Below are 24,964 nucleotides of genomic sequence, written 5' to 3' on the forward strand. Positions count from 1 at the left end.
AAATACATATATAACAACAAATTTGTCGTTGATATTAAAATACATATATAACAACAAGTTCGTTACAAAGTTAAGTCGAAGTATATAATTCGTCTCGTATATGAAAGATAGGTTTTAGTAAGTAATTTGTCTCATTCATCAAAGTTAAGTTGTAGTAAGTAATTCGCATCGTGTGCAGGTTCAGTTATAATAATGTGTTCAGACTTGTACATGAAAATTTATTTATTATAATCCAGTTAGTCCCGTATAAGAAAGTTAAGTTATAACAATTAAGTTTATCTCCGGCATATACGAAATTCAAGCTATGATAAGTAACCCTCTTTCATATCATAGTTAACTTCTAGTAAGTAATCCATCTCGAATATTAACGTATAATAAGTAGTCAGTTTTTATTGTTGTTGTTAAACATAAAACTACATTATTTATTCCCTTCTCACTGTCGATATCGAAATTATGTATTTAGCGTTATAAGCCTCTAGACTTACCCCTGAAACATTGGAGAGCAGGAAGTTCGTCATATATATATCAATGTTATGTTACAATAGATACCCCGTTACCTATGTAACAGTTAATATAGTTTGTCCGTATACAAAAATTAAACTATAAGCTGTTCGTCACGTATATAAGAGTTAAATTATAAGTAGTTTGTCACGTATGAAACTTAAGTTGTAGTTTGTAATTAGTCTCGTGTATAAAAGTTAAGTTGTAGTAAGTAAGTTAGGTTATAAGTAGTTCGTTACGTATATGGACGTTAGTTGTCCATAACCTCTATAAGATATATATATTTATATAAGGTACAATTTTCAGTATTGTGAAGAACATGATGATACAGATATTTTATCACTCGGATAAGAAACGATGAGCGAAATTTTTAAATAAACATCCAGTCATGCATTTTTACTTTAACTTTTGGCATCCTTCGACTGCTCCAACTCGAATGTCAAACTCAATTTCTTTTGAAAAAAAAAAAGTTATGTTTTATAGCGAATATATTGTTCAAATTTGCTGTTGAAATTTGCATTATTCCACTAACCAAAAAAAAGAATTGTTTCATGGCGCGATGGTTCAGTAAGTAAATATGAAGATAAACACGTGGCATTAAAATGTATAATACGAGGTTGTTTTTACACTTGAGAAACAAAATGATACGTTCTAAAATTCTAGAGGTTACTCAGTTTCACTCCAACAATGCTTGATATCCCACTAACCAAATCTTGAAATGCAGTATGAAACCCAATGCAAGCAGTGTTTACTATTCATTCTGTAAGTGGAATTCATCCATGTGCAAACCGGACTCATGAGCGCAGAAACTAATTCACTTCCAGACAATTAAGCATACCAGTATAAACTTACCTCATTATACGTTTTTTTTAAATATTATTATTAATTTGAAAATAACAAAACATAAATAATTAGAAGCATAATAGTTTCCTGCAAATGGAAAATATATACCAGACTCTAACAGGACTCTTTGTATAAGCCTTCTGTAGGGCAGTCAAGGAAAGGTTAGAACAATTATATTAAATGACAGTCCAATAGCTAGTGTTCAAATTCACGTACCTGAATGGAAGGCCTCGAGGAAAGTTTCGGGGGAAATCAAAATATTTAAGCAAACTTAAAGCAATAAAGGTTTGTATGGTATAATCTCTGTTAAGCATGAAAAAACAGGTGCACAAAACGATGTGCCAGATCTTTTTATCAATGGAACCTCTCAGTACGAATACTTCTCCAAGACACAATCTCTTTATACAAGAGTGAATAAGAGCATAGATTTGTCACTTTTATGGTGTTTATAATCAGTTGCTTGTAACCAGATCTGTACAAAAATAGGGTATAGGGTGTTCACATGTTATTTTAAATGTTGGTTAATGTTTCAACATTGTGTAAGACAACGCATATTATTTCAAATGTTGATTAACGTTTGACATTGTGTAAGACACCGCATGTTATTTTAAATGTTGATTAATGTTTCAACGTTGAGTAAGACAACGCATGTTATTTTAAATGTTGGTTAACGTTTTAACATTGTGTAAGACAACGCATATTATTTTAAATGTTGGTTAATATTTTGACATTGTGTAAGACAACGCATGTTATTTTAAACGTTGATTAATGTTTCAACATTGAGTAAGACAATGCATATTATTTTTAATGTTGGTTAAGTTTTAACATTGTGTAAGACAACTCAGATGCACGTTACATACACACAAAACACACTCTTACACAAACAAACGGTATGTGTAAAGACGGACACTTCTGTACATTAATGCTATAAAGAAAAGAAAATACAAATATTAAACATAACAATTAAAATAAATACTCCTACACAAGCATACTGGCAGTACAAAGATAGGGATTCCTGAACAAACATAAGCACAAAGGCGCTAAAAGGAGTAAAAATATTATCTGATAATATACTGCAGAGTAAACAGAATATAGTGTGAAAATATATTATCAATCGAGCATTATTTTATAAAGTAAACAGAATGTTCTGTGAACATGTATTAATCGGAAATTATAGACGGAGTGAATAAAATATTCTATGAATATGTATTAATAGGACATTATAGTACGGAATATTGTGTGAATATGTATTAATCAGACATTATAATATGGGATAAGAAAAATTTGTTGTAACAGAACAAAAATCTTACAATTTTTTTTTAAATTTACGTTTGTTTGTTTGTACACAATGCTACACAATAGGCTATCTGTGCTCTGCCCACCACGGGTATCGAAACCAGGATTCTAGCGTTATAAGTCCGCAGACATACCGCTGTGCCACTGGGAGGCACTTACGTTCGTCGTGAAGAGTGCTGCTCTTGAAAAAAAGACCTACAAATGACATGTCAATACTAGTTCTAGAATTACAGAAATAATGTTATATTATGATCTACTTACATTTCGAATTTATTTTACCTTTTCGTGTTAATAAAACGATTTGCAGTTTTTATTTCCAGACGTACACGCGAGCAATGTAGACCATTAGATCTGCTTTCGAAGTTTTTCCTTTCATAAATAGTATGGATAGAATGCTTTTTTTATAACTATGATATAGGTAAGTTTAAAGAACGGATCTGCTGAAACGATAAACTTAATCAATTTAGTTTATCTATAATTTCACATTGCTCTGTGGAATTTAACGTAACAAACACTGAGGGCATTTCTTCAACAGTTAGCTTAACGTAACCTTTTTGTTGTATATCTTGAATCAGACAGGGAGCCTTATACCCGACATCAAATTCAGATTTTCTTAGCTTTCGATTAAGGCTTTTGCTAGCAACAAGTCATTTATCTATCTCATTGCATCTGAAATGATGGTTTGCTTTTCTCCACTGTTCTTAAAAGATTCAATTCCTACGTCTATGAATAACCCGCGAATATCATTTGGCCTACTGGGAGTCATTAAAGTAATATCAGAGTCTTCCTGGTGGGTTGTACTCCAAGTAACTTTTATTTAATTTGTGAGAGACCATAAAAGCTGTGGATTTCATTGCAGTGCACCAGTGAGGTTATTGAAATGGTCTCGACCGCGGTTTCTCAGTGGCCCACCGTATTAATTTGCCTCCGCAATGGAATGGAAAATTAATGAGGGCTGTTTGTGCAGAACACGAGGATCTTCCGTAATTGTTTAATGACCCTAAAATTGAAAGAGTCTTTTATCGTGACCGTTAATTCGCTTGGAAAATCATATCTCATTACCTTATGCTTGGTCTGATGAGAAAATGGAAACTTTATTAAGGTTAACTAATAAATACCCCACCAGATGGGGTAAAAGTACAACGAACTATTGCAGTAAATGCATTGTATAGCAATATAACAGTTAACCAGTTCTCACAACAAAATACGGACATAATTTTGTTTTATTATAATAGAACATTCAACAATACTTACACAGTGATACGTATAAATGATATATTTCGACTGGCAATCACACTTTTAAGGTTTTTTTTCGTTTTTTAATGGGAATTCTGAAAAGTGGAAAGTCGTTAAATTTTTATTTTCTACTTAGAAGGATAAGAACTGCTTGGTCAACGCAGAAACAAAAGTTCTTATATCTATTTAAACACGATCTGTTTAGTTCCAAAGCAGCAAGGGTCTTACCTAAATAAATATATTAGTGAATTAATGACGAATATATAGAATTGAAAAATGAGACACGTGCCTGCAACGGTATCGTCATCTGATGATAACTTATCTCGTTTTCCTCCTCATTCTAGATGATGTACTTGTAGAATAAAAATATTAATAAGTTACTAAAAAACGACTTAAATACATTGTTTTATAAACACATTATGCACATATAATATGTATCAAAACAACTCGATTTTGCAAAACTTAAATAATAAATGTTCTACAATTTCCATTTCCATAGTGAAATGAAAGATATATATATATTATTGCAATTTTATGAAATATGTATTGAAAAGAAAATATATATATATATTATTGCAATTTTATGAAATATGTATTGTCATTTCATTTATTTATCAAGAAATATATAAGGAGTTGTATATGGAATATTGAAAAAGGCTAAAGGAAGATGTACCGATACAGTGTTCAACAAAAGCATTACATCTCAATAAAAACAAAATAAATCAGAATCCCATTTCAAAACCGCTTCAAATTTCTTAGCTTTCAGTACTTTGACGTGAAAAACAAAAATTCTGTATACCTTGCTTTAAATGATAAATATAAAAATATATTTCACTTTTATATAGTTTGGGGGGGACTTATGCTAAACATAAACTTTGCATTTAAAGTACTGAAACAAATGCGTTAATTTATTTACCACACTGTAATTTATTTGCATATTTTACTTTAACACGGGAAGAAATGTTCCAGGGGTTCGGTGTAAGCTTTAGTAAGTTTCACTTAAGGTACAAAAGCAAATACTTCGTTGTTACTTCACGTTAAGTACTTTATTATTTATTCAACCCATTAAAACATCCGTCAGATTCACGCATCGATAACATATAATTTTTTAGTTGCAAGCGTTTATTTACTTTTATGATCAATTAATCGGAACTGAATATAGCAGATGTAGTGGAATTGGCATTATAACATACTACCCTCATAGTCTCTGTACTTAAACTTCTATACACAGATTCATGTGTTATATACCTTCTTTTCTGAAAGTAATTCTGTCGATGTGATTGTTTTAAGACTCTATCTGGTCATGTTACTTTCCTTGATGACAATCTCTCTCTCGTTAACGTATGTGAATAGATCAGCAGATCAATTTGAGGTTTGTCAGATTGTGCAACGTTTTTATACTATAGTATTATTCGATTGATTTTTCTATTGTCAATTAAAAACGAATATTTTTCTATAAAATACAAGAAACATATTCTTTGTAAAATGTAAATACACAATTCAAGACCTCCCCTTGGGTCCTTTAGATCAAACAATGCTCAATGACTATAGTTACTATTAGAAGAAAATTCCAGATCAAACACAGACCTCACATGGAGGGGACGTTATTACCTTCAATAAGCTCTTTATTACAGTCTGTTTTGGTAAATAACTATGTCTTTCTGAACATAACTAAACAACCTAAGAATTCAATACCAAGAAACCTAGCTAGTTCTAGTAGCTTTAAAGTATTCTTTGTTAAAGCTTTGATAAGCGAGTCTTTAGCCCAGCAAGAGACACAGAGACATTCAGATCACTAGTGTTGGTGTTTGTGATTTATTTTATTATGTTACTACAGACACCGACACACTTTAAAAGAAGTTTTTCGGTATTCAAGCAGGCTGGTCTTTTACACGGAACATGCTGTTGTATTGTGTCTCGCAGCTGTTAATCCAGCGAAGACCTTCCCACGTAGTGATTGACATAGAAAAAGAAACATTTGAAGCATAGGAAAGGACGTCTTGCATAACAAACAAATTTAAGTAAATGATTGAAGCTAAAGACAAACCGAAATAAATAAGCTAATTTATCCATTGTTATAGACAGGTTATGCACTATTTATCCCTTTAAAAATGTTTACAACCAGAATCACAGGTTTTCTATTTCTCTTTGTGATGCTTGATGTATATTCTAGTAATGTATTAGTAAATAGTTTGGTTGGACTATCGAAGCTTCCTCCTCTTAAGCCTAAGGATAGGCTTATGAACATATTAAAAGAAGACAAATGAAATAAAACATGAATTTGAATAGTTACGTCTGAGTGAGAAAAATAAATCAAGTATTTTTATTCTGGAGGCATAACTAATACGAATTTAATGGTGAGGCCACTCGAAGTTTTCACTTTACTTCAATGTTCGTGAGGCACCAGATGTCTGCGTTTTATTTATACTTTTGATATTTGTGAGGTCGACATGTTTTTCCAAGTACAACGGGTTTATCTCAAACGCAACAACGTGTTTATTTAAACTTAGTTAGCGAGAACGCCCTGGATAAAAGCTTTTAGAATTAAGTAGTTTTTCACTAAAGCCTCTTTTAGACAGCTGGATAATGATAAAAGTTGAACTTATGTCAAGAAAAACAGGAATATCTTTGGCTTGAATTAGAGGTTAAAACAGCATAAAATAGACATTCGAAATTCATATTTTACCTTTTGGATACTATGATCAGTTTCACCAAACTCTAAATAATTTATAATGTAAACAGAGGCTAAACATCACGAAATTTCAAAGTATAGTTATGTTTTTGTTTGAGTTAAGCACAAAGCTACACAATGGGCCATCTGTGGTCTGCCCACCACGGGTATCGAAACCCGGTTTCTAGCGTTGTAAGTCAGCAGACATTTCGCTGTGCAACTGGGGGGCGTATAGTTATGTATCATAGAGAGAAAATACTGTTCCGAAATGAAAGCCTCTGATTTGCTCAAATATGACGGAGCTTAACTACTCGCGCATTTAGATACAATAATTACAGCGCCCGACTCAACCATTTATACATTTAGATACAATAATTACAGCGCCCGACTCAACCATTTATACATTTAGAAACAATGAAGTTACCGACCCAATTGGTCAAAGTCTAGTAATCTCGAAGTACCATAAAGTTTTCTTTAACTAGTTTGTTTTTAACGCAAAGTTATACTTTAGCGTTGGAAGTCCATAAATCTACCGCCGACCCATAAGGGTAGCGTTCTTTAAAGACTAACTTTAAAGAGTCAAAAACTTAACATTCTTTCGTCTAGTAGCTGTACCTAACTAACCAATTATCTTACAACACTATCAAACTTTAACACATCTATATTTAGATTTTGGTTTTTATCAGAAAATTTAATCTCTAGTCCACATTCTAGGTTATTTCAATTTTATTTCAAATATTTCTATTTGCCTAAGCCCCCCAGTGGCATAGCGGTATGTCTGCGGACTTCCAACGCTAGAATCCTGGTTTCGATATCTGGGGTGGGCAGAGCACAGATAACCCATTGTTTAGCTTTGTGATTAATTACAAACAAACAATAGTTACCTAAGATAGAGATATCTCTTCTAATATGATCAAAATGGTTTGGAATTTTATTTTTTACCTTGTCACTTTTTCAATTTATCAATATTTCTTCGTATATTTCGTGCAATGATTAAAGTGTATTGGACTGTTTTGCATACATACATGTACAGATAGTTAGGTGCGTTATATTAAAGCAATTTTGAATGTGCAAATCAGCAAGACACAGACACCTACAGCCGATGTAAAGTCGAGATGGAACGGAAAGTATCAGGACTACATTTTGATATTGCTTGGCTTTACGTAGGTAATGTTTGCCACAGAAAACTTATCGCATTTGGAAAAGAGATGTAACAGCCCTTTTCGACTCAAAACACTCATAGTCGCAGGTCATAAAGATGCGTTCAGATTGGAGATTTAGTATTTCGGAGACGAGGATATCACTTTTATTTAATAGCATTGGAAAACAAAGGCACGTGGATCAACTTGGGACATTAGGACCACACAGAAAGAAATTTGCAACAACGTAAAAAGCAATCCACAACATATCAATTCAACCGTCTTATATCTCAACCCATTGAAGGATGAAACGGGTATTCATGTTATTCAATACGAAGATATACCGTTCAAGTCGTCTATGGATTTCTGTTGAATTAGATTGTTGAAATGGGCGCTGAGAAATGTCTTAGTTGAACACTAGATGTATTATTGAAAGCAATCAGGGAGGAGTCGTAAAATTTGGACATGACAGAGCCTTTTGCTATGGAAGCTACGTTGCAGACCTATTGCAAAGATGTACAGTTGTCAAATAGATCATGACAGGACGGGACAACATCGACCGTAAGAACGTTTTGAAGCTCCAAATTAGTTTTAATATAACGTACTCAACCTCTTTATACTATATTGTATTCTTGAGCGGTGATCTATAAGATATGACTTTTTTTTTTTTTTACCCGTAACGCTAAAGTTTTATCTAGCGCTACTCTAAAAGGAACATAATTAGTTATGTTTAAATTTTAACGGCTGGTATGTTTGACGTAATGTTCCAAAACAATGAAGCGGATTTATATCCAATTATTAGAAAAGAAGGCAGTAGCTGCTTAAATGATAACTAAAATTGTAAAACGCACAATAATTTTTTTTAAATGACGTACATTACACATTTGAAAATATATTATTTGGGTAAATTGTCTTGACGAAATCCTACATCAGCCACATAGTGTATGTCGCTAGTACTGTTAAAGAAATGAGACTCTTCAGGGGGATCTTCTTGAAAGTTTAGTTAAATATGTTATGGTGATATTGCTAAAACTTGTGTTTGAAATTCGTAATATTCGCAAGTTTTAATTATAAAACTTTACTATAGATTAAGTTTGAAAACTTTTAGCATTCAGTTCCATCGTAAAAATTATTACCTGCTCTTGTTCGTTTTATTTAAGAAACATCCAACCAATCATTTTATTTTGATTTGTTTGTAGTTAAGCACAAATCTGCACAATGGGCTATCTGTGCTCTGCCAGTCTCGGGTATTGAAACAAGGTTTCTAGCGTTGTAAGTCCGTAGACACTGTGCTACTGGGGGACATTTTATTTTGAATATACGAGCCCAGTAGGGGGCTAGTATTTCCTACAACTTCTACCTTTAATATATTTTCTTGGTTTCTTATATAAACTTCATGATTTTAAAATTAAGAACCAAGATATTTTTATTTTCTAAAATCATAAAACCATGTAAAGTTAAAAAAATAAATCAACTCTCAGATTTCTATAATATGCAATTAAATAGAAACAACCACAGAAAAGCGTGTAAAAATCAATCGATGAGCCATCCGTTGTGATCTTGTTATAGAGGTAAATCTTTTATTAATCACACTCACCCAGACATTTTTCTCTTTTTATTCGGGGTCTTATTTTTCATTGTTTGTTTTTGTCACTTAAATTCAAAAAGTCCGATTTTTTTGTTTTCGTAAGATCACAACCATTATTATTATTATCAAGACAGAAATAATAAGCTGTGTATGAGATGTTTCACATCAATGGTGTTATACAATAAACAAATAGATTCTAGTCTTAAACTGACTTCTAAGCAGCATTTCATGCTGTGCTCTTCTAACAAAACTACAACGACATTGATAAGATATAAAATAAAGTGTTTTTGATGACACATTGTAAATCAATAGACAGCCCCCTAAGTGTTTTATAGCCGTCAACGTAGTGAAAACCAGGAAAAGAGAAAGAAAGAAAGGGACAAAAACAGAGTCGGAAAATCGAATATCTGGTCTCTGTATCTTCCAGCTGCCAGACATATAAGTGGAAAAAACTCACAGGCAGTGGGCAACGAATATGCAGAAATCTACGTTCCAGTATGTGCCGTACTTGTGACAAGATAAGGCACCGAGACGGCTTCAATATACAGCTGAGTCGACAGAACAGCTGCTGGAATTAGAGAACGAGAGATGTATTTTGACAAGGTTTTCCATAAGTACGGTTATCATCTAAGAAGATAAGCCTATTGGGCTTCAAGAACGTCACATTTCGTTTGTGTCTCGTGTGTTTACTTAAAAAGCTTGAAGTAGCGGAAAGCTTGAGCTTTTAGTACATCTCCTAGAATGCTAAAAACACACACAGTGAACAAGGTAAGTTTCCAAATGAACATTTGAGATAACCGTCTCAGAAAGCATGTTTAAGTGGAAACGGAATAACTACGTATAAAAACTAGTCCAAGGAAATGTTAAGCCGATGGCAGAGCTGGTTTAAATATATCGGTTGATGGGTCTCTAATAGTAACTTTACGTTGAGGTAGTTTTTGGTACCTTGAAAGTAAAGTTTGACAGCTATACTCGGATCTTCCCTACAATACACTGTCGAAGATTAGATATCGACTTTTAATTTCCTTAATGGCACTATGCGGAACGGTTACTGTAAAGAGACTTTAGTCTGTTAGTAAAAGGAAAACTGTAAATTCTTTTCTCCCCCATTCATGATAGCTAAATGCATCCAATCCTGTCACATCTTAACGGATACGATATTTGATTTTTCCAAAATTTGTATTTAGCATATAAATTGAATTGTAGCAACTACATACACGCTCTTACCGAAAGCGTGATATGTCAGATGTTTAGATAATCAAACCCGATCTTAAACACGTTCAGCAAATTCACGCAGCTAATGTAGTTTAAGTTTGAACACTTTAACACTAGAAATAAACGACCTTATACCACCAAAGATCAAAACTAAAACTTAACCCATCAATGAATATGACTGATTTAATAAACCGTTCTTATTTATGAAGGTCATAATGAATTGTTTCATCAGTTGGGTACACTCGACATTAGCGATATTTTAGCCAAATTCCTAACACTTGTTACTTTACGCAATTAATCTGTATGAAAATCGCTCAGTAAATATGTCTCGATTTCTTGCACACATTTTTGTTTTCTAAGTTAACAGGCAAAAATTATAATTAATTGAAACACTTAAATAACCTTTTCAAGAAAACTTTCAAGGATATTTCTAAGCACACTAACCTAAATAATCTTCTCAAGAAAATGTTCAAGTTTAAAACTGTTGCTCCCCGGTGGCTGAGCGGTAAGTTTGTGGACTACAAATCTAAGTTCAATCCCTGTGGTAGGCACAGCGCAAATAGTTTATTTTGCAGTTTGTTTTCACTTAAGCAAATGAAACAAGTTTAAAGTTTCGTCGTATTTTAAACGTACTGGTATTGTATATGTGCTTATATATATGTGTGGAGGACAACGGTAAGGTCACGAACTGATAACGCTAAAACCTGAGGTTCGATTCCCCGCGGTGGACACAGCAGATAACCCATTGTAGTTTTGTTCTAAAACAAACGAACGAAACGTACTGTCCATGATAAACATAGCAAATGGTAGCCCTAAATACCTTTAAAATATAGTTCGGTGGTAGGTATACGTTACTGTTCAATGTTCTGTTTTCTTTCAGTTTTGGTGGACTAAAATTTCGACTGCAGAAAATAATCCATAATAATATCCTTTATATTACTGCATACAAAGAATTTTCAAAAGCTTATGTTTCCAGTGTGTTTTTATTTATTTATTTACGACATAGATTAGATTACCTGGTTTTGTTTTAATAATTTACGTGAAACGTTATCTCAGTTATATCTTAGGTTTCCATGTCTTGTACTTCCTCAGAGGCGTTTCTATCACTCTAGTTTTCCCAAGACGGTTGATAACACTTTATATCTGGGTAAAGTGAAGACGGAGCAAAATTTAACTAAAAAGCTATTTACTTCTGGCTGCAAACAAATTTAAACCCATCAGTCGTCCAGTTAGTAAATGTTTTCACTTTCCTTCGTATTGTCTTAATTGTTCATAAAGTAAGAATATTAAGAGCACATCCCTAATAGTACTCTCTGTTAAATATTAAGAAACTAATACTGATGTAAGCTCATAACATGGGTGATATGTCTGTTTGTTTGGAATTAAGCACAAAGCTACACAATGGGCTATCTGTGCTCTGCCCACCACGGGTATCGAAACCTGGTTTATAGCGTTGTAAGTACGCAGATATACTGCTGTGCCACTGGGGAGCATTGAAAACATTCGAATAGTTTAATATCATATTTTGTGACTACAAGAGTGAGGTATATGAAGTGGCCCTAATAAAATTCTAAACAGTGACCTTGTGACCATGACATAAAAATAAAATAGAAAAAAACACTATTGTAAGTAATATTTTCTAATTTTATATTTCATTCTCTAGGTTCTCTGTTAACAGTAGTATTAAAGTTATGGTTTGAGCAACGATAGTTGACAGTGTTGAGAACCAAGAACACCAATATTTCAAAGTTATATTATGGCTGACTTTTAAGTAGCGTGTATTCACTTCTTTAAAAACTCATTCAGAAGCTAAAATTATAAACTGCCTAAAAGTTTTACACAATATTTCTAGGTAGCAATATTGTTAACCTTCGTAAACATTTCCAGGTAGCGATATTGTTAACCTTCGTAAACATTTCCAGGTAGCGATATTGTTAACCTTCGTAAACATTTCCAGGTAGCGATATTGTTAACCTTCGTAAAAATATTATTGCGTTTATTTCATTATCTGACGTCTGTTTGTTCTGTCCACCTCGAGAATTCGATCCCTGAATTTTAGTACTTTAAGTCCATAAACTTACCGCTAACCCACCGTGGGATTACCCAATGTTCACAGTATTGTTGTAACAACAAAACTCATTATACGATTGATGATCTTTCGTTTGTTTTAATAGTCCGAAAATTCTTAAATGATTAACTGTCAGTTCGTATACAAAACACTTGATGATGGTTGCTGACATTGTAACCGAAAGCTTGAGAAATAACTTAAAGGAACAAGATGGAAATAAACCTCACTCTTATGATTAATATGCATTTTATCTCTTGCTGTGTAACGTTTCCTTAATTAAGCTTTCAATAAAAACATGGTATTATTTGTCTCATTAATTTAAAAAAACAAAAAAGGAAGACTGTGAGTGTGGTAACCTCCTGTGGATTCTATCATCTTGCAGAGTTGAATATTCTAATGTCCTTCTTGTTGCACTAGAAAGAGAGAGACAGAGTGTTGTTAGATGTCGGAAGCAACATTTCTACTTTGTTTGTATTAATGGTTATTATCTCAAGTGCCACTGTAGTCACTCCCCTCTTTGTCTTTAACTTTCACACAAATGTCAGCAATTGGAAAGAGTTTACGTATGAGAAAATTGAAGTCAAAATGTACTCATTCGGAAACCCGAATTAGAAACTGTCTATAAGTTTTTCACCCGGAACTCAATATGACAACAATAATGGAAATCTGTCAAATAACACTAAGGAAAGGGACAGTGAGACAAAAGCAACTGTTGGCAACCGTGTGTAGTATTTTAATACTATTTTAAAGTAACATAGACGTGTGAGGTTTTCTCCAAAGGATCTGAAGTTTCTAAAGATTTTCAATTCATTACTGACATGTTGTCTCAGGAAAGATTGTCAGTTCTTACGAGTTTTCTTGGTCGAATTCAGCTCGGATATTAGGTGATCCAGAATGGAAAGTGTCAAACAACTTGCATTGTTTATCATCAAGTATTTTTTATCGATTTCCATTAAATAAGTTGTAAAACAATATTTAAGCCATAGTTTTCCCCCTTTCTAATCAGCAGGATTATCCTAGAGGATGCATTGTATATAAAATACATGTAAGACTTTTTTTCTGCCAAGTTTCCGAATGCCTTCACCCAATTAAGATCCTTGATTGAGTTCGTGATTAGGCATAAAATGTTCTAATATAATTAATTCTGTACATTCACAATATTATAGGCATGATCTAATAGCAAGGTATAATATTCCTATTCGTGTTCAACTCAGATTTTCCTCATCTTGTATTTAAGCGTTGAAGTAACACTACTAATGGCAGTTACTGATTCTGTCTCATAAGAAGGAACAGACAAATCTGGTCAGTGTTAACTGATATTGACTAGGGTTTGACTGTAGGTGTCAGTCAGCCTATGACGAGTTTTCTCATTCTCATACCTACATTATGTTCTCCACTCGTTAGATTTAACTTGTTTCGACTTTAAAGCCCTGAGGTTTTTTGTTTATCTTTCCAAAGACATTTTCCATTTCTTATTTCCTACAATTATCTTATCCTTGAACATTTACAATGAACTTTGTCACCCAGTAGGTCAGCGGTAGGTTTATAGACTTATAATGCTAAAATCCGGAACTCGATTCCCAACGGTGGGCAGAGCGCAGATAGCCCGTTATGTGGCTTTGCGTTAAAGTAACAACAGCAACATGAATGGCATTTAAAGCTTGAGTGAAGTAGGAAAGGATTAAGTAGCTCAATTTACCTGTTTCACTTGTTTGTGTTATATCTCTTTTGCTGTATCAGTGATACTCACAGTGCTCCTCTTCTTTAGGGTTGCTCTCGACTTATTGCTCAAGAGACCGAGAATAAATGACAGGTTTGTGGGTTTTCTAACAAATACGTCATTCATCAATGACCTTACTTGTCTTCCTTGTACATGTTACATTAGAACTCACATAGGACTTGCATTTTCTTCGCTGTGGTAATAAAAAATTAATATACATATTTTCTATAGGTTCAGAAGTAGAACCAGAGTTTGTTCGAGCAATTCCGAACGTTACTGTTGCTGTGGGAAGAGAGGCAAAGCTGGAATGTAAAGTGAATCATCTGGGCAGTTATAAGGTAACAGTTTTAATATCATTTGTATCCAATATCCTTATGTAATAACTATACACTTATGTGTATGGCTTTGTACAAAATACGTTGAACCTACCGGCAAAATATATAAAGAGAAATCCAAAGGTTAAATGCCAAATTGATGTATAGATGTGAAAACTATGTAACGTGATTTTAAAAATTCGATTTCCTTTCGTTCATTTGCGAAATATATTATCGTTATAAGTTTGATGACAAAACATAGTCCACTATGAAACCACTTTTATAAATAATGTTCAAACAAGTTAGAACAAGACAGAGGAGATGCAAGTAGCAACTCAATAACATTTGATCTTTTCTACGAAAGACGTTGTCAGTTCTTGGTTTTTCTATCCAATAGCTAACTTGATTATTGTGAAAGTTTGATTCATTGTTTCTCGGTAGTAAATTGAAATAAAAATTAACAACCTTTTTTAATAAATCATTTCCTAAAAAAACTTGTGGCGGTATTTCTTTGAATTAAAACGTCAGAGTATAGAAAAAGAATATTTGCGTTTAACGTTTTTTTTTTTTTTATATTCTAAAATGTAACGGTCATAAATTACGCACTTAATTTATAACCATCTCGCTTCTCATATCTAGGAATAAAAGCATTGGTACACTTTAAAACTACAATCTGCTTATTACAACAAGCTGCTGACGTGATATCTCGTTCAATGCCTTAGTTGTTACATTCTGTTACATACTTTACACTCGTGTAGGTAGAGAATTTGTTACGGAGATTATGCTTGAAAATTAAAACCAAGAGTTAGAAACAGATAGACAGACAGAGGAATAGATAGATTGATAGACAAAAAGAGAGAGAGAGTGTGTGGGGGTTATGTGATTAACCAGTTTTGTGTATTTTCTACAACACTTTGCGGAAGTCGTTTATCTTATGCTTTCACTTCCAGCTGTGAATTTGCCCTTTGATCGAATTTATACATTCAAATGACGATGATTATCTTGCCTCTGATTACCCGCTTCATGCGGTGTATGCTCTGGGTGAACTGAAAATTTAATGCATGAGATTAAATAAAAAATATATATTTTGTAGCAGGTTTCTCAGATGAAAGAAAAATGTACATTAATGACACGATGATTATTTTCAAGTGTTGATAGTCCCATGTTAGTCTCCTAGTTGAATAAATTACTTGCCTCGCCCTAGTGAAACGCTGTATTTGTTTAATCCTTTATTTACATAGAATCGTATAATTCTTATCAAGAACACTATACTGTGCCTTCAGGATCTTGAGGGTTTCGATTATAAAAATTAATATTAGATCTAACATATGAATGTGATGAATCGCAATGTTTTCTACTGATATCTTATGATCGACTTCACGAGACTAATTGTGTTTTTCTTACATACACTAATTTTTTCGCAAGATGCTTACTTTTTAAACAAATACTACGCGTTCATAGAAATAATGTTATGTAAGAAATCATCATTTATTCAAAATTTTGTGAAACATAACATTGTAAGTTTGCGATTTATTTTGTATGGCAACTGCTCATTAAAATTTACCTTATATACCTCGTAACACAACACTGTTTGGTACATCATTTACTAGTACCTTGTCTTATAAAATACAATTTGTTTACGGTTTACCTTTTAATATAACATTTTTGTCTTTAATTGTTTTTTATCTTTCGAAACATATTTTCATTACTTTTTCTTACAACTATCTTATCCACTTGAACAGTTGGAATGAGCGGTGTCACCACTGAAACATGACACATTATATATGATATTTGTTTGTGTACATGCGTGTGTCGCGACGAGAAAACTTTAGCATTTAATGTTGAAATGTGACACATTAACTTTCCTTGCGACTTATCTTGGAATATAACACGTGTTTACAACGTACATTGTTAAATACTAGGTATCTACAGCTTATCTTATAAGGTAATAAATGCTTACAGCTTATTTTGGAAGATAACACGTGTTTTCAACGTACTTTGTTAGGTAGTAGGTGTCTACAGCTTATCTTATAAGGTAATACCTTCGAAGATAAGCTGTAAACATTTAACACGTGTTACAACGTCCCTTGTTAGGTAATAGATGTCTACTTATCTTGTAAGGTAATAAATGTTTACAGCCAATTTTGGAAGATAACACGTGTTTACAACGTACCTACTTAGGCAATAGATGTCTACAATCTATCTTGTTTGTGTTATATCTCTTTTGCTGTACACAGTGACACTCACAGTGCTCCTCTGCTTTAGGGTTGCTCTCGACTTATTGCTCAAGAGACCGAGAGTGAATGACAGGTTTGTGGGTTTTCTAACAAATACGTCATTCATCAATGACCTTACTTGTCTTCCTTGTACATGTTACATTAGAACTCACATAGGACTTGCATTTTCTTCGCTGTGGTAATAAAAAATTAATATACATATTTTGTATAGGTTCAGAAGTATAGGTTCATTACTCCTGGCACCGCTAATAAGATGTCAAAGGAGAACTTAAAGTTTATTAACTTTCACAAGTTTCCAGCCAAACATTAGTATCAACGAATTAATTTTATTATTTAAAAAATGGCTGAAGAAACTGCAGCTATAGATATTTAACTTGACCACATATCTGCCAAGTCCCGCCTTGCAGTTCCAACGGACTTTTGTGATTTTGGCGTATTCGAACATGTTCTTGGAAACTGGCGTCCAAGTACATAAAAAGGTCTATGGAAAGTCTTTCAAGATGTGTGATCTAAGACTGGCCTTGCTTACTTCGCTGAAGTTTGTTACAATGAATGTGTGACGTCGGTCAATGATGCCTAATCATGGCTACTGAGCTGACCATGATGACGATGAAGAAAATATTTCTAAGGTCAGCATGGTACCTAGAAAATAGTTCTTATAAAGTGCAATTTACATCAGTACATTTGTTTACAGCTTTTATTTTACAAACATACCCAATTATGTAATAAAACCACAATAATATAAAACCTGGCTTAGCTGTAAAATCCAAAATAGTAGCTTATAACTTACCTCGCCCAAACAAAAGCATGTTTGCTGGTTTGCTAAATTAAAAATAATAATTTATTTTCAATTCACCTTGTTGAAAGGATCACGCCTTGTTTTTGTTTTGTTTAAAAAAAAGAAACGTTCTCCAGAAAACCACAGAAGAAACAACTCTTTAAGATTAATTTTTGCGATAACGTTTTTAGCTCATTTGAGCTCATTTCCAAGAAAAATCCTGACACGGAAGGCGTTAATAAAATAGCAGAACCTGTATCTAACTTAACCCTCTCAGTGCTATCACCGTATGAAATACGGTAGTCGGTGAGAATGCTATCACCGTGTAACATACGGGTTTACTTTTCCCGCCACTCTTTGAATGCGTACCTTGTTAAAGGGTAATACACCGACTACCGTATCTCATATGTTGTTAGCACTGAAAGGGTTAAAGTCACGGCTCATCCTATATTTGAAGCTGCAAGGCAAGGCACTAAATACAGAGTTCGTTGAGGAGAATTCTTTGGGCTTCTTGTGCAATATGCAGAAAAGAGAACAATAAACTTAGAATCAAACAATTTCACAGTCATTTCTCTTTTTATACATATAATTTTCTAGCCAATAATAGATTTTTTATTGTTGTTTAGTAGAAAAATATTAAACAAATCGATAATTACACAAGGTGGCATATGGAACAAATATTCTGGTTTATTGTAACAACTTAAGATAAACACGTGCACTTGCGATTAGTTTGTAAACATTTTTAACAAGTTGATTGTTTCTGCATGTTAAAAACGTTATGTTCCATTTTTCTACAAAATTGTAAAGTAAGGTACCACACCCAAAGCTGTTTAGAGAAGCAAAACGTGGAAAATATCTTTATTAGTTAATTAGCCTTGTCCATGATGAATTTATTACTAGGCGAATCCGTTCAGATTTCGCGCATTCGTTTACTTATTCAAACACAGTGCTGCCATTAGTATGGCCTGTTAATTAACAGTATTACATTCTACAGTTTCAACATTTCTGTAGCAATTTATGGATTTAATCAGTTTCAGACATTTGTAAATACTCGGTGTGTTGTACGAGTAAAGCCTGATTGTAAACATAAGCACTTAGCGCTATCGAACAGTTACGTAAGATTAATCTATGTATCGTCAGTATGAAGAGCAAATTGGAACTAGTTGTCAAGCCATTTCTAATTAGAGTTTCGCTGACTTGTTACAGGTAGCCTGGATTAAGTATGACACACAGACGCTGCTCACGATTGACACCAACGTCATTCCACATGACAAACGTATACGAGTGACAAACAACAGTTTTCGCCAGTGGTTCCTTCACATCAAGAATGTGGTGGAAGAAGACAAAGGTCTCTACATGTGCCAAATAAACACAGAACCGATGATCAGCATCACTGGCTACCTGGATGTTTTACGTAAGAATATAACGCATTGGTTAATCTTCATGTTAATCTTCAAAACGTTTCTCAAACGTTACAGTTTACTGTATATTTATATGTATGTATGTTTCATGACAAGTAAACCTTACATCTAATTTTGAGATATGACGCATCACATGTCAAGTTAAATCATTATATATTTATATGTGTATATCTGTCACGACGAATAAACCTTATGTTTGATTTTAAGGTATGACACACTTAACGTTAAATGATGTCTTGTTCCTTAACCCTGACATTTAGCGTGTTTCTGTGTGAGAGCTCATTTGTTAGGTTTAAGTAAGCATTGCTTTTCTTAGTGTAAGTTCATTTCAAAGGATAGATAAATGTGATGTTTCTTAGTACTTGATTTATTCGAAAATTTTTCACGAGCATTCTTTTACAACGGCAACTCAAACCAAAATGTTTACAGTAATTCAGTCTGGTCCATTTTATTCAAAACGAGGTTAGACCCCTCCTTATCCACTTTATTGCTGCACTGTCTTTACAGGTACTATTATCAAAATGAAATCGTTTTATTATTCTAGGTTTGCGTTCGTAAGCACTGTATTAACTAGTTGCATTTACTGCACAATGTGATTGTGAGAAAAATTAATGTTTTTTTTTAAAAGAAAATTATATTTTAAATACTTCAGTATAACGTTTGGCATTATGACTATATTTAATCAAAGCTTTCACATTGTTTTGAATTTTCTTAGTCAGTAGATAATAAAAAAATGTTAGCTCATATCATATCGTTTCCCATAACTCAAATAAGAGAGTCTGATTATGTTCACAAGAAATAGCGTTTTCTTCGGCGTAATATGTTGTGTACGTTTTCTTTTTTGTTTTTAACAAATGTGGTGCATATAGTTTTGCTTAAAATAAAAATATATGGCAACATTTCGAAATCGAAGGCTTTGCCAAAAGTTTTAACTTCGCAAGTCTGATTACTTAGGAATAACTAATGTCCAGTTTCTTTTCTGTTTCATCCTTTAAATCAATACTTTATGAGAAAACAAACTTTGACATTGCAGAACAAAACTGATAATTGCATGAGCCGTTAAACTATGTTAAAATTAATGAAGCAGATGCTGATTGCAGAAATCTCATTTAGATGGAAGGTAATGAGAAAATCCATCCGGGAAAAGCATCCTCTCTTCCGTTTTGAATCAAAAGATATAAAAAAAATCTGTCGTATGAAAGGTTTTCAGTTTGTTATTTACAACCTTTGGACTTTTCGCTTTCGATTTTATTACTAAAAAGGTGATTACAACTATGGAACCATTTCAGAAAAGAAATCCACCGAGATCCTTTTAAAAACTTCTGACAAATTATCTGTAATAAGTAAGGAACCCATCTGCTGATGTGGGTCATCTCTATGCTAATTGGGGTCATTTAATGTTCACCATTCAAACTGAATAAGCTTACTCTAACCGAATTTTTACCTCCACTGCACCATTGAGCCGCTACAATGTCATCCTTCTAAAAGCATCGTAGGCATTTCGCCTCTTCAACTTACTATTATTATTGCCTCGAAAGGAAGTCCACGAGGAATGCATTTCTCACAAAGAGGTTATAAAAGTGTTTTGCTATACAAGTCACCCATTCCAGCTTCGATGTTTATAGCATCTTTTTAGAGATGCAAATTAATGACAGGCTGAGAAACCGGAGTCTGCTAAGATACCAAATATCCTTCACAAACCATAAAATGCCGAAATAATTCTGTGAGGACTCATAAAAAATTCAAGTTTCCCTAAGCAAAATAGTGTTTTAATATATAAGGTAGTTTCAGAGAGAAAGTTAGCTCAGAGCTCCAATGAAAAGCGCTTTTATCAAAACACAACACACTTTCAAGCCTGTTCCTTATCCGTATAAAAAAATAACGCTAAAAATACTATTTGATATTTTATAGTAAAACTTTCTACAGTATGTTGAACAACATAAAGATACTCACCCACAGATATATATGTACCTGACATAAATGTTAAAAGCATATCTAATCTATAACGTTGTGTCTTTACCCTTAAAATGTGGCTTTATATTTGTTTTTTCATTACAAAACTATGCTTAAGAATTGAAGTGTCTCTTTCTGTTAATTATCAATATTCAGTACACTACCAAGACTATCAAGAGTGTCTACACTTTTCGCTTTTATCATACAGTCCATATCTACTGTTAGATATCATTGGTAAGCTTGAAGGCTTAAACAATGGAAATTGAGGGTCGATATTCATAGTGGGCACAGCACAGATAGTCAGTCCATTGTGTACTTTTTAGCTTAAACACAACAGAACAGACAAAATATTTTCTTTTTTTTTCAGATCATATATCCTTGTGCAAAATTGTATATGAGTCAACCATTCTTTCGTTTCAGAATTTTCGCGCAATTGTACATAAAGATCTATCTAGGTATAACTTTAACCGTCCGAACTGGTAGATTAGAAGCAATGCAGCTAATCAGTGGCACCAACCACCAACACTTGAGCTACTCTTCTAACTTAATAATGGTAGCTGAGTGTCGCTCTTATATCACAGTCCGAGCACTCTAGCTAATTGGCCACACCAGACCCATACTTAAAGAACGAGATATAACTAATTCCACATGGAAGTAAATATCTGAGAATTTAGTGTTGACTATATTCGTTGACATGAATGATTTAATTACAATGATTCAAAAGTTGTTTCAACATCCTCTTTACTACTTAAGTAATAATATGATTCTATACTTCCAAACGAATATATTGCTAGGTATGTCATAGTGATCATTTCCATAATACGGTGTGGAAATACACTGCTGAGTATGTCATAGTGATCATTCCCATAAAACGTTGTAGCAATACACTGCTGAATATGTCATGGTGATCATTTCCATAATACAGTGTGGAAATACACTGCTGAGTATGTCATAGTGATCATTCCCATAAAACGTTGTAGCAATACACTGCTGAATATGTCATGGTGATCATTTCCATAATACAGTGTGGCAACACATTGCCGAGTAAGTCATAGTGATAATTTCTATAATACGGTGTGGCATCGTCTTTGTCCTAAATACGTGCTGATATTTTTCGTGAAAACTAGGTTCCAATGGGTGTTTGGTGCAATTTTTTTTCCATTGTTGTTTGAAAATCTCACCCAAATATTGAAGACTGGAAACATGTGATCAAACCTTTCTTATAAATACCGCTATATGGCCCTAAAGATGTCCTATACGTTTAAGATCGGGCTTATGAGGAGGACATATTCAAAGACGTTGATATATTTATTTTAAATTCAAGAATGTATTGTATTTGCTTGCTGTTTTTTCTGGTAGCATTATCCTGCTGAGCAAAGCATTCCGTCATGATATCAATAGACACTTAGATGCATAATTTCTTTACAGACAGGCATCGCGCCCCAATGCCAAATACATCCCACACACAAACTGCACCAACACAATTCTTTACAACTGGCACAACATCATCACGGTCTCTTGTCTTCTTCCAAACTTATTATCAGCCATCACTCTGATTCAGAGTGAAATAGTTCTCAATCTCCACCAAACTCGCGATCAGTTAGCAAGATTACAGTGCTGGTGGGTTTTACACAAGACAAAATGGTACAGATCATTCTTGATGGTGATGTATGGTTTTCACAATCATACAGAGTGTTCACACTCATGGAGAGCACTCTGCGCTGAACTCACGGGCTTATCGGACTTATACGTGAAACTTTCTGTGAGTTTATTGCAGTTGCAAACATGAATAACTATTCTTCGCGCAGCCTTAGCCCCATCGCCTTTTTAAACGTATTTTCTAAAATATCCATGCCCCAAACTGCTTGTAGATCCATGACCCTAATAATTTACAAGTCACATAAAATATGAAGAAAAACGAACACTAATATTGTAATTAATATCATTATGTGAAAACACTCGTTTCTGTGTATTTTAATAGAAAACGAGCGATTTCACCGTGTTTTTCTCCCGTTCCTTATAAAAAGTTTTGTATAATAGGCAAGTATAAAATCATTCAAAATGACGCAGTATCTGGACCTTATTACTAGTGAACGGTGTGAAAAAATCGATCATTTGAAGGTTAACAAGTTAACGATTGTCACTCTCCGACAGAAATTTCAGCTGATTTGAACTTTTTATAGATGTCAAGTTTGAACGTAGTTGAATTTATCTTATAAACAATAGATCGCACGTGACTAAAAATTATCTAGTTTTCCAGTACTAGTTTTCCAGAATACAACAACGTATATTCTTTCGTCCCTTAAGTTTATATAATTCGCGACATTTTGGCATAAGTCATACAAACTGCACAACCTTAATCTACCTATTCCCAGTTTGCCCCTGAAGAAGAAAGGGCCATCCTTCGAAAGAGCTCGGGTTATAGGTTTTTCTATTAAGACTTCTTGAACCTACATTTCTTGTAATATCATGAATCTACCTATCTATACTCTTGTTTCTTTTTTAAGCGTAAAGCAACAAAATGTGTTATTTACGTTCTGTCCATCGTAGGGAATCGAACCATGGACTTTAGCGTTATAAGTCCGTAAACTTACCGTTGACCCACTAGGAATCTCAAAGTTTTATTTACTACAATACTTTACAAAGCATACTGGATAGACATGGCTTATTTTCAAGGCAGGTATCCATATTATTTCGGCAAGTCGATGTACGCCTACAATGTGTTGTGAGTAGTCACCTTGAACTCGTGTACTTTTTTATAATATGTAATAACTATCATGTACACTAACCCGGACTAAGTGTATGTACAGTCTATGCAATTGAGTGTAACTTCAAAGTGTTCTGAGTATTAAATTATAACGGTTGCTCTGTACGCTTCCATTACATAACTTACATAAACTTTTTTAGGCTTCCTAAAACAGATACATTTGCTTTACACCTATATACAGAAAAAGCATCAACTTCAAAACAACGATTTTAAAAAAGTCGTAATAGTTTTTATCTGTGTAAAAAGAAATGAAAAATATTTTTGTTGTGGTCATCAAAAAACCGTCAAAAGTCGATGAATTATGAATTACTGGTCTTCAATATTTCAAACCTTTCTTGGTGTACAAACACGACATTATGTAAACTATATGAGTATGGTTTGTATGGAAAAGTTCCAGTCCTAAACACAGGATGGTACCATAATCTTCCACTAGATACGAACATTATGTAAACTATATGAGTATGGTTTGTATGAAAAAGTTCCAGTCCTAAACACAGGATGGTACCATAATCTTCCACTAGATACGAACATTATGTAAACTATATGAGTATGGTTTGTATGGAAAAGTTCCAGTCCTAAACACAGGGGGGTACCATAATCTTCCACTAGATACGAACATTATGTAAACTATATGAGTATGGTTTGTATGGAAAAGTTCCAGTCCTAAACACAGGAGGGTACCATAATCTTCCACTAGATACGCAACTTATACATCACATACATGACAAAGTGCATCAAAGTAAGAAACTCAATGTAAAGCCTAAATATCTTTAATATGAGATTAGTTGTGAACATAGCTATAAACTTATAGGATATATATACAGCTATGAGGGTCGAACATTTTTGACGCTAAGGTTATCGAAACTAATAGGACTTCCCTGATTAAATTTCATACACACACAAACACCAATACCATTTTAAATTAAATCTTCGAGCTCACTTCTGACCGTGAACAACACAAACATAAAATTCATAAAATGGTCAATCTCCCTGAAAAAAAAAGATATTGGTTAGGCTTAAAACTTGGTTCATATGTATTTTGTTGTAAATATTGATTTTTTTTCGTTTGCTTCTTTGGACCCCACAGATCGATTACTAATAAAGTTCTTATTTCTCAGCTGCAAGTTTGGTCGTATCTACAAACAAAGCTAAGGAAATACACCACCCCAAATCTCTTCAGTTTATAGGTGTATATATATATATATATATATATATAT

The 24,964-nt window shown here is 33.4% G+C and overlaps 1 protein-coding gene across 1 annotated transcript in view; it reads left to right on the top strand.

Annotated features, from left to right (window-relative positions):
• The window catches only part of LOC106464293 (lachesin-like), a 216,417-nt gene that overhangs the window by 166,825 nt on the left and 24,628 nt on the right, over nt 1-24,964 (top strand). Inside the window, exons 2-3 of the mRNA XM_013924420.2 lie at nt 14,509-14,615; nt 18,813-19,020. Coding sequence (XP_013779874.2) covers nt 14,509-14,615; nt 18,813-19,020 — 315 coding nt within the window. The remainder of the gene's footprint in view (nt 1-14,508; nt 14,616-18,812; nt 19,021-24,964) is intronic.

The sequence above is a fragment of the Limulus polyphemus genome, unplaced genomic scaffold (assembly GCF_000517525.1).
Source record: "Limulus polyphemus unplaced genomic scaffold, Limulus_polyphemus-2.1.2 Scaffold1611, whole genome shotgun sequence".
Taxonomy (NCBI): domain Eukaryota; kingdom Metazoa; phylum Arthropoda; class Merostomata; order Xiphosura; family Limulidae; genus Limulus; species Limulus polyphemus.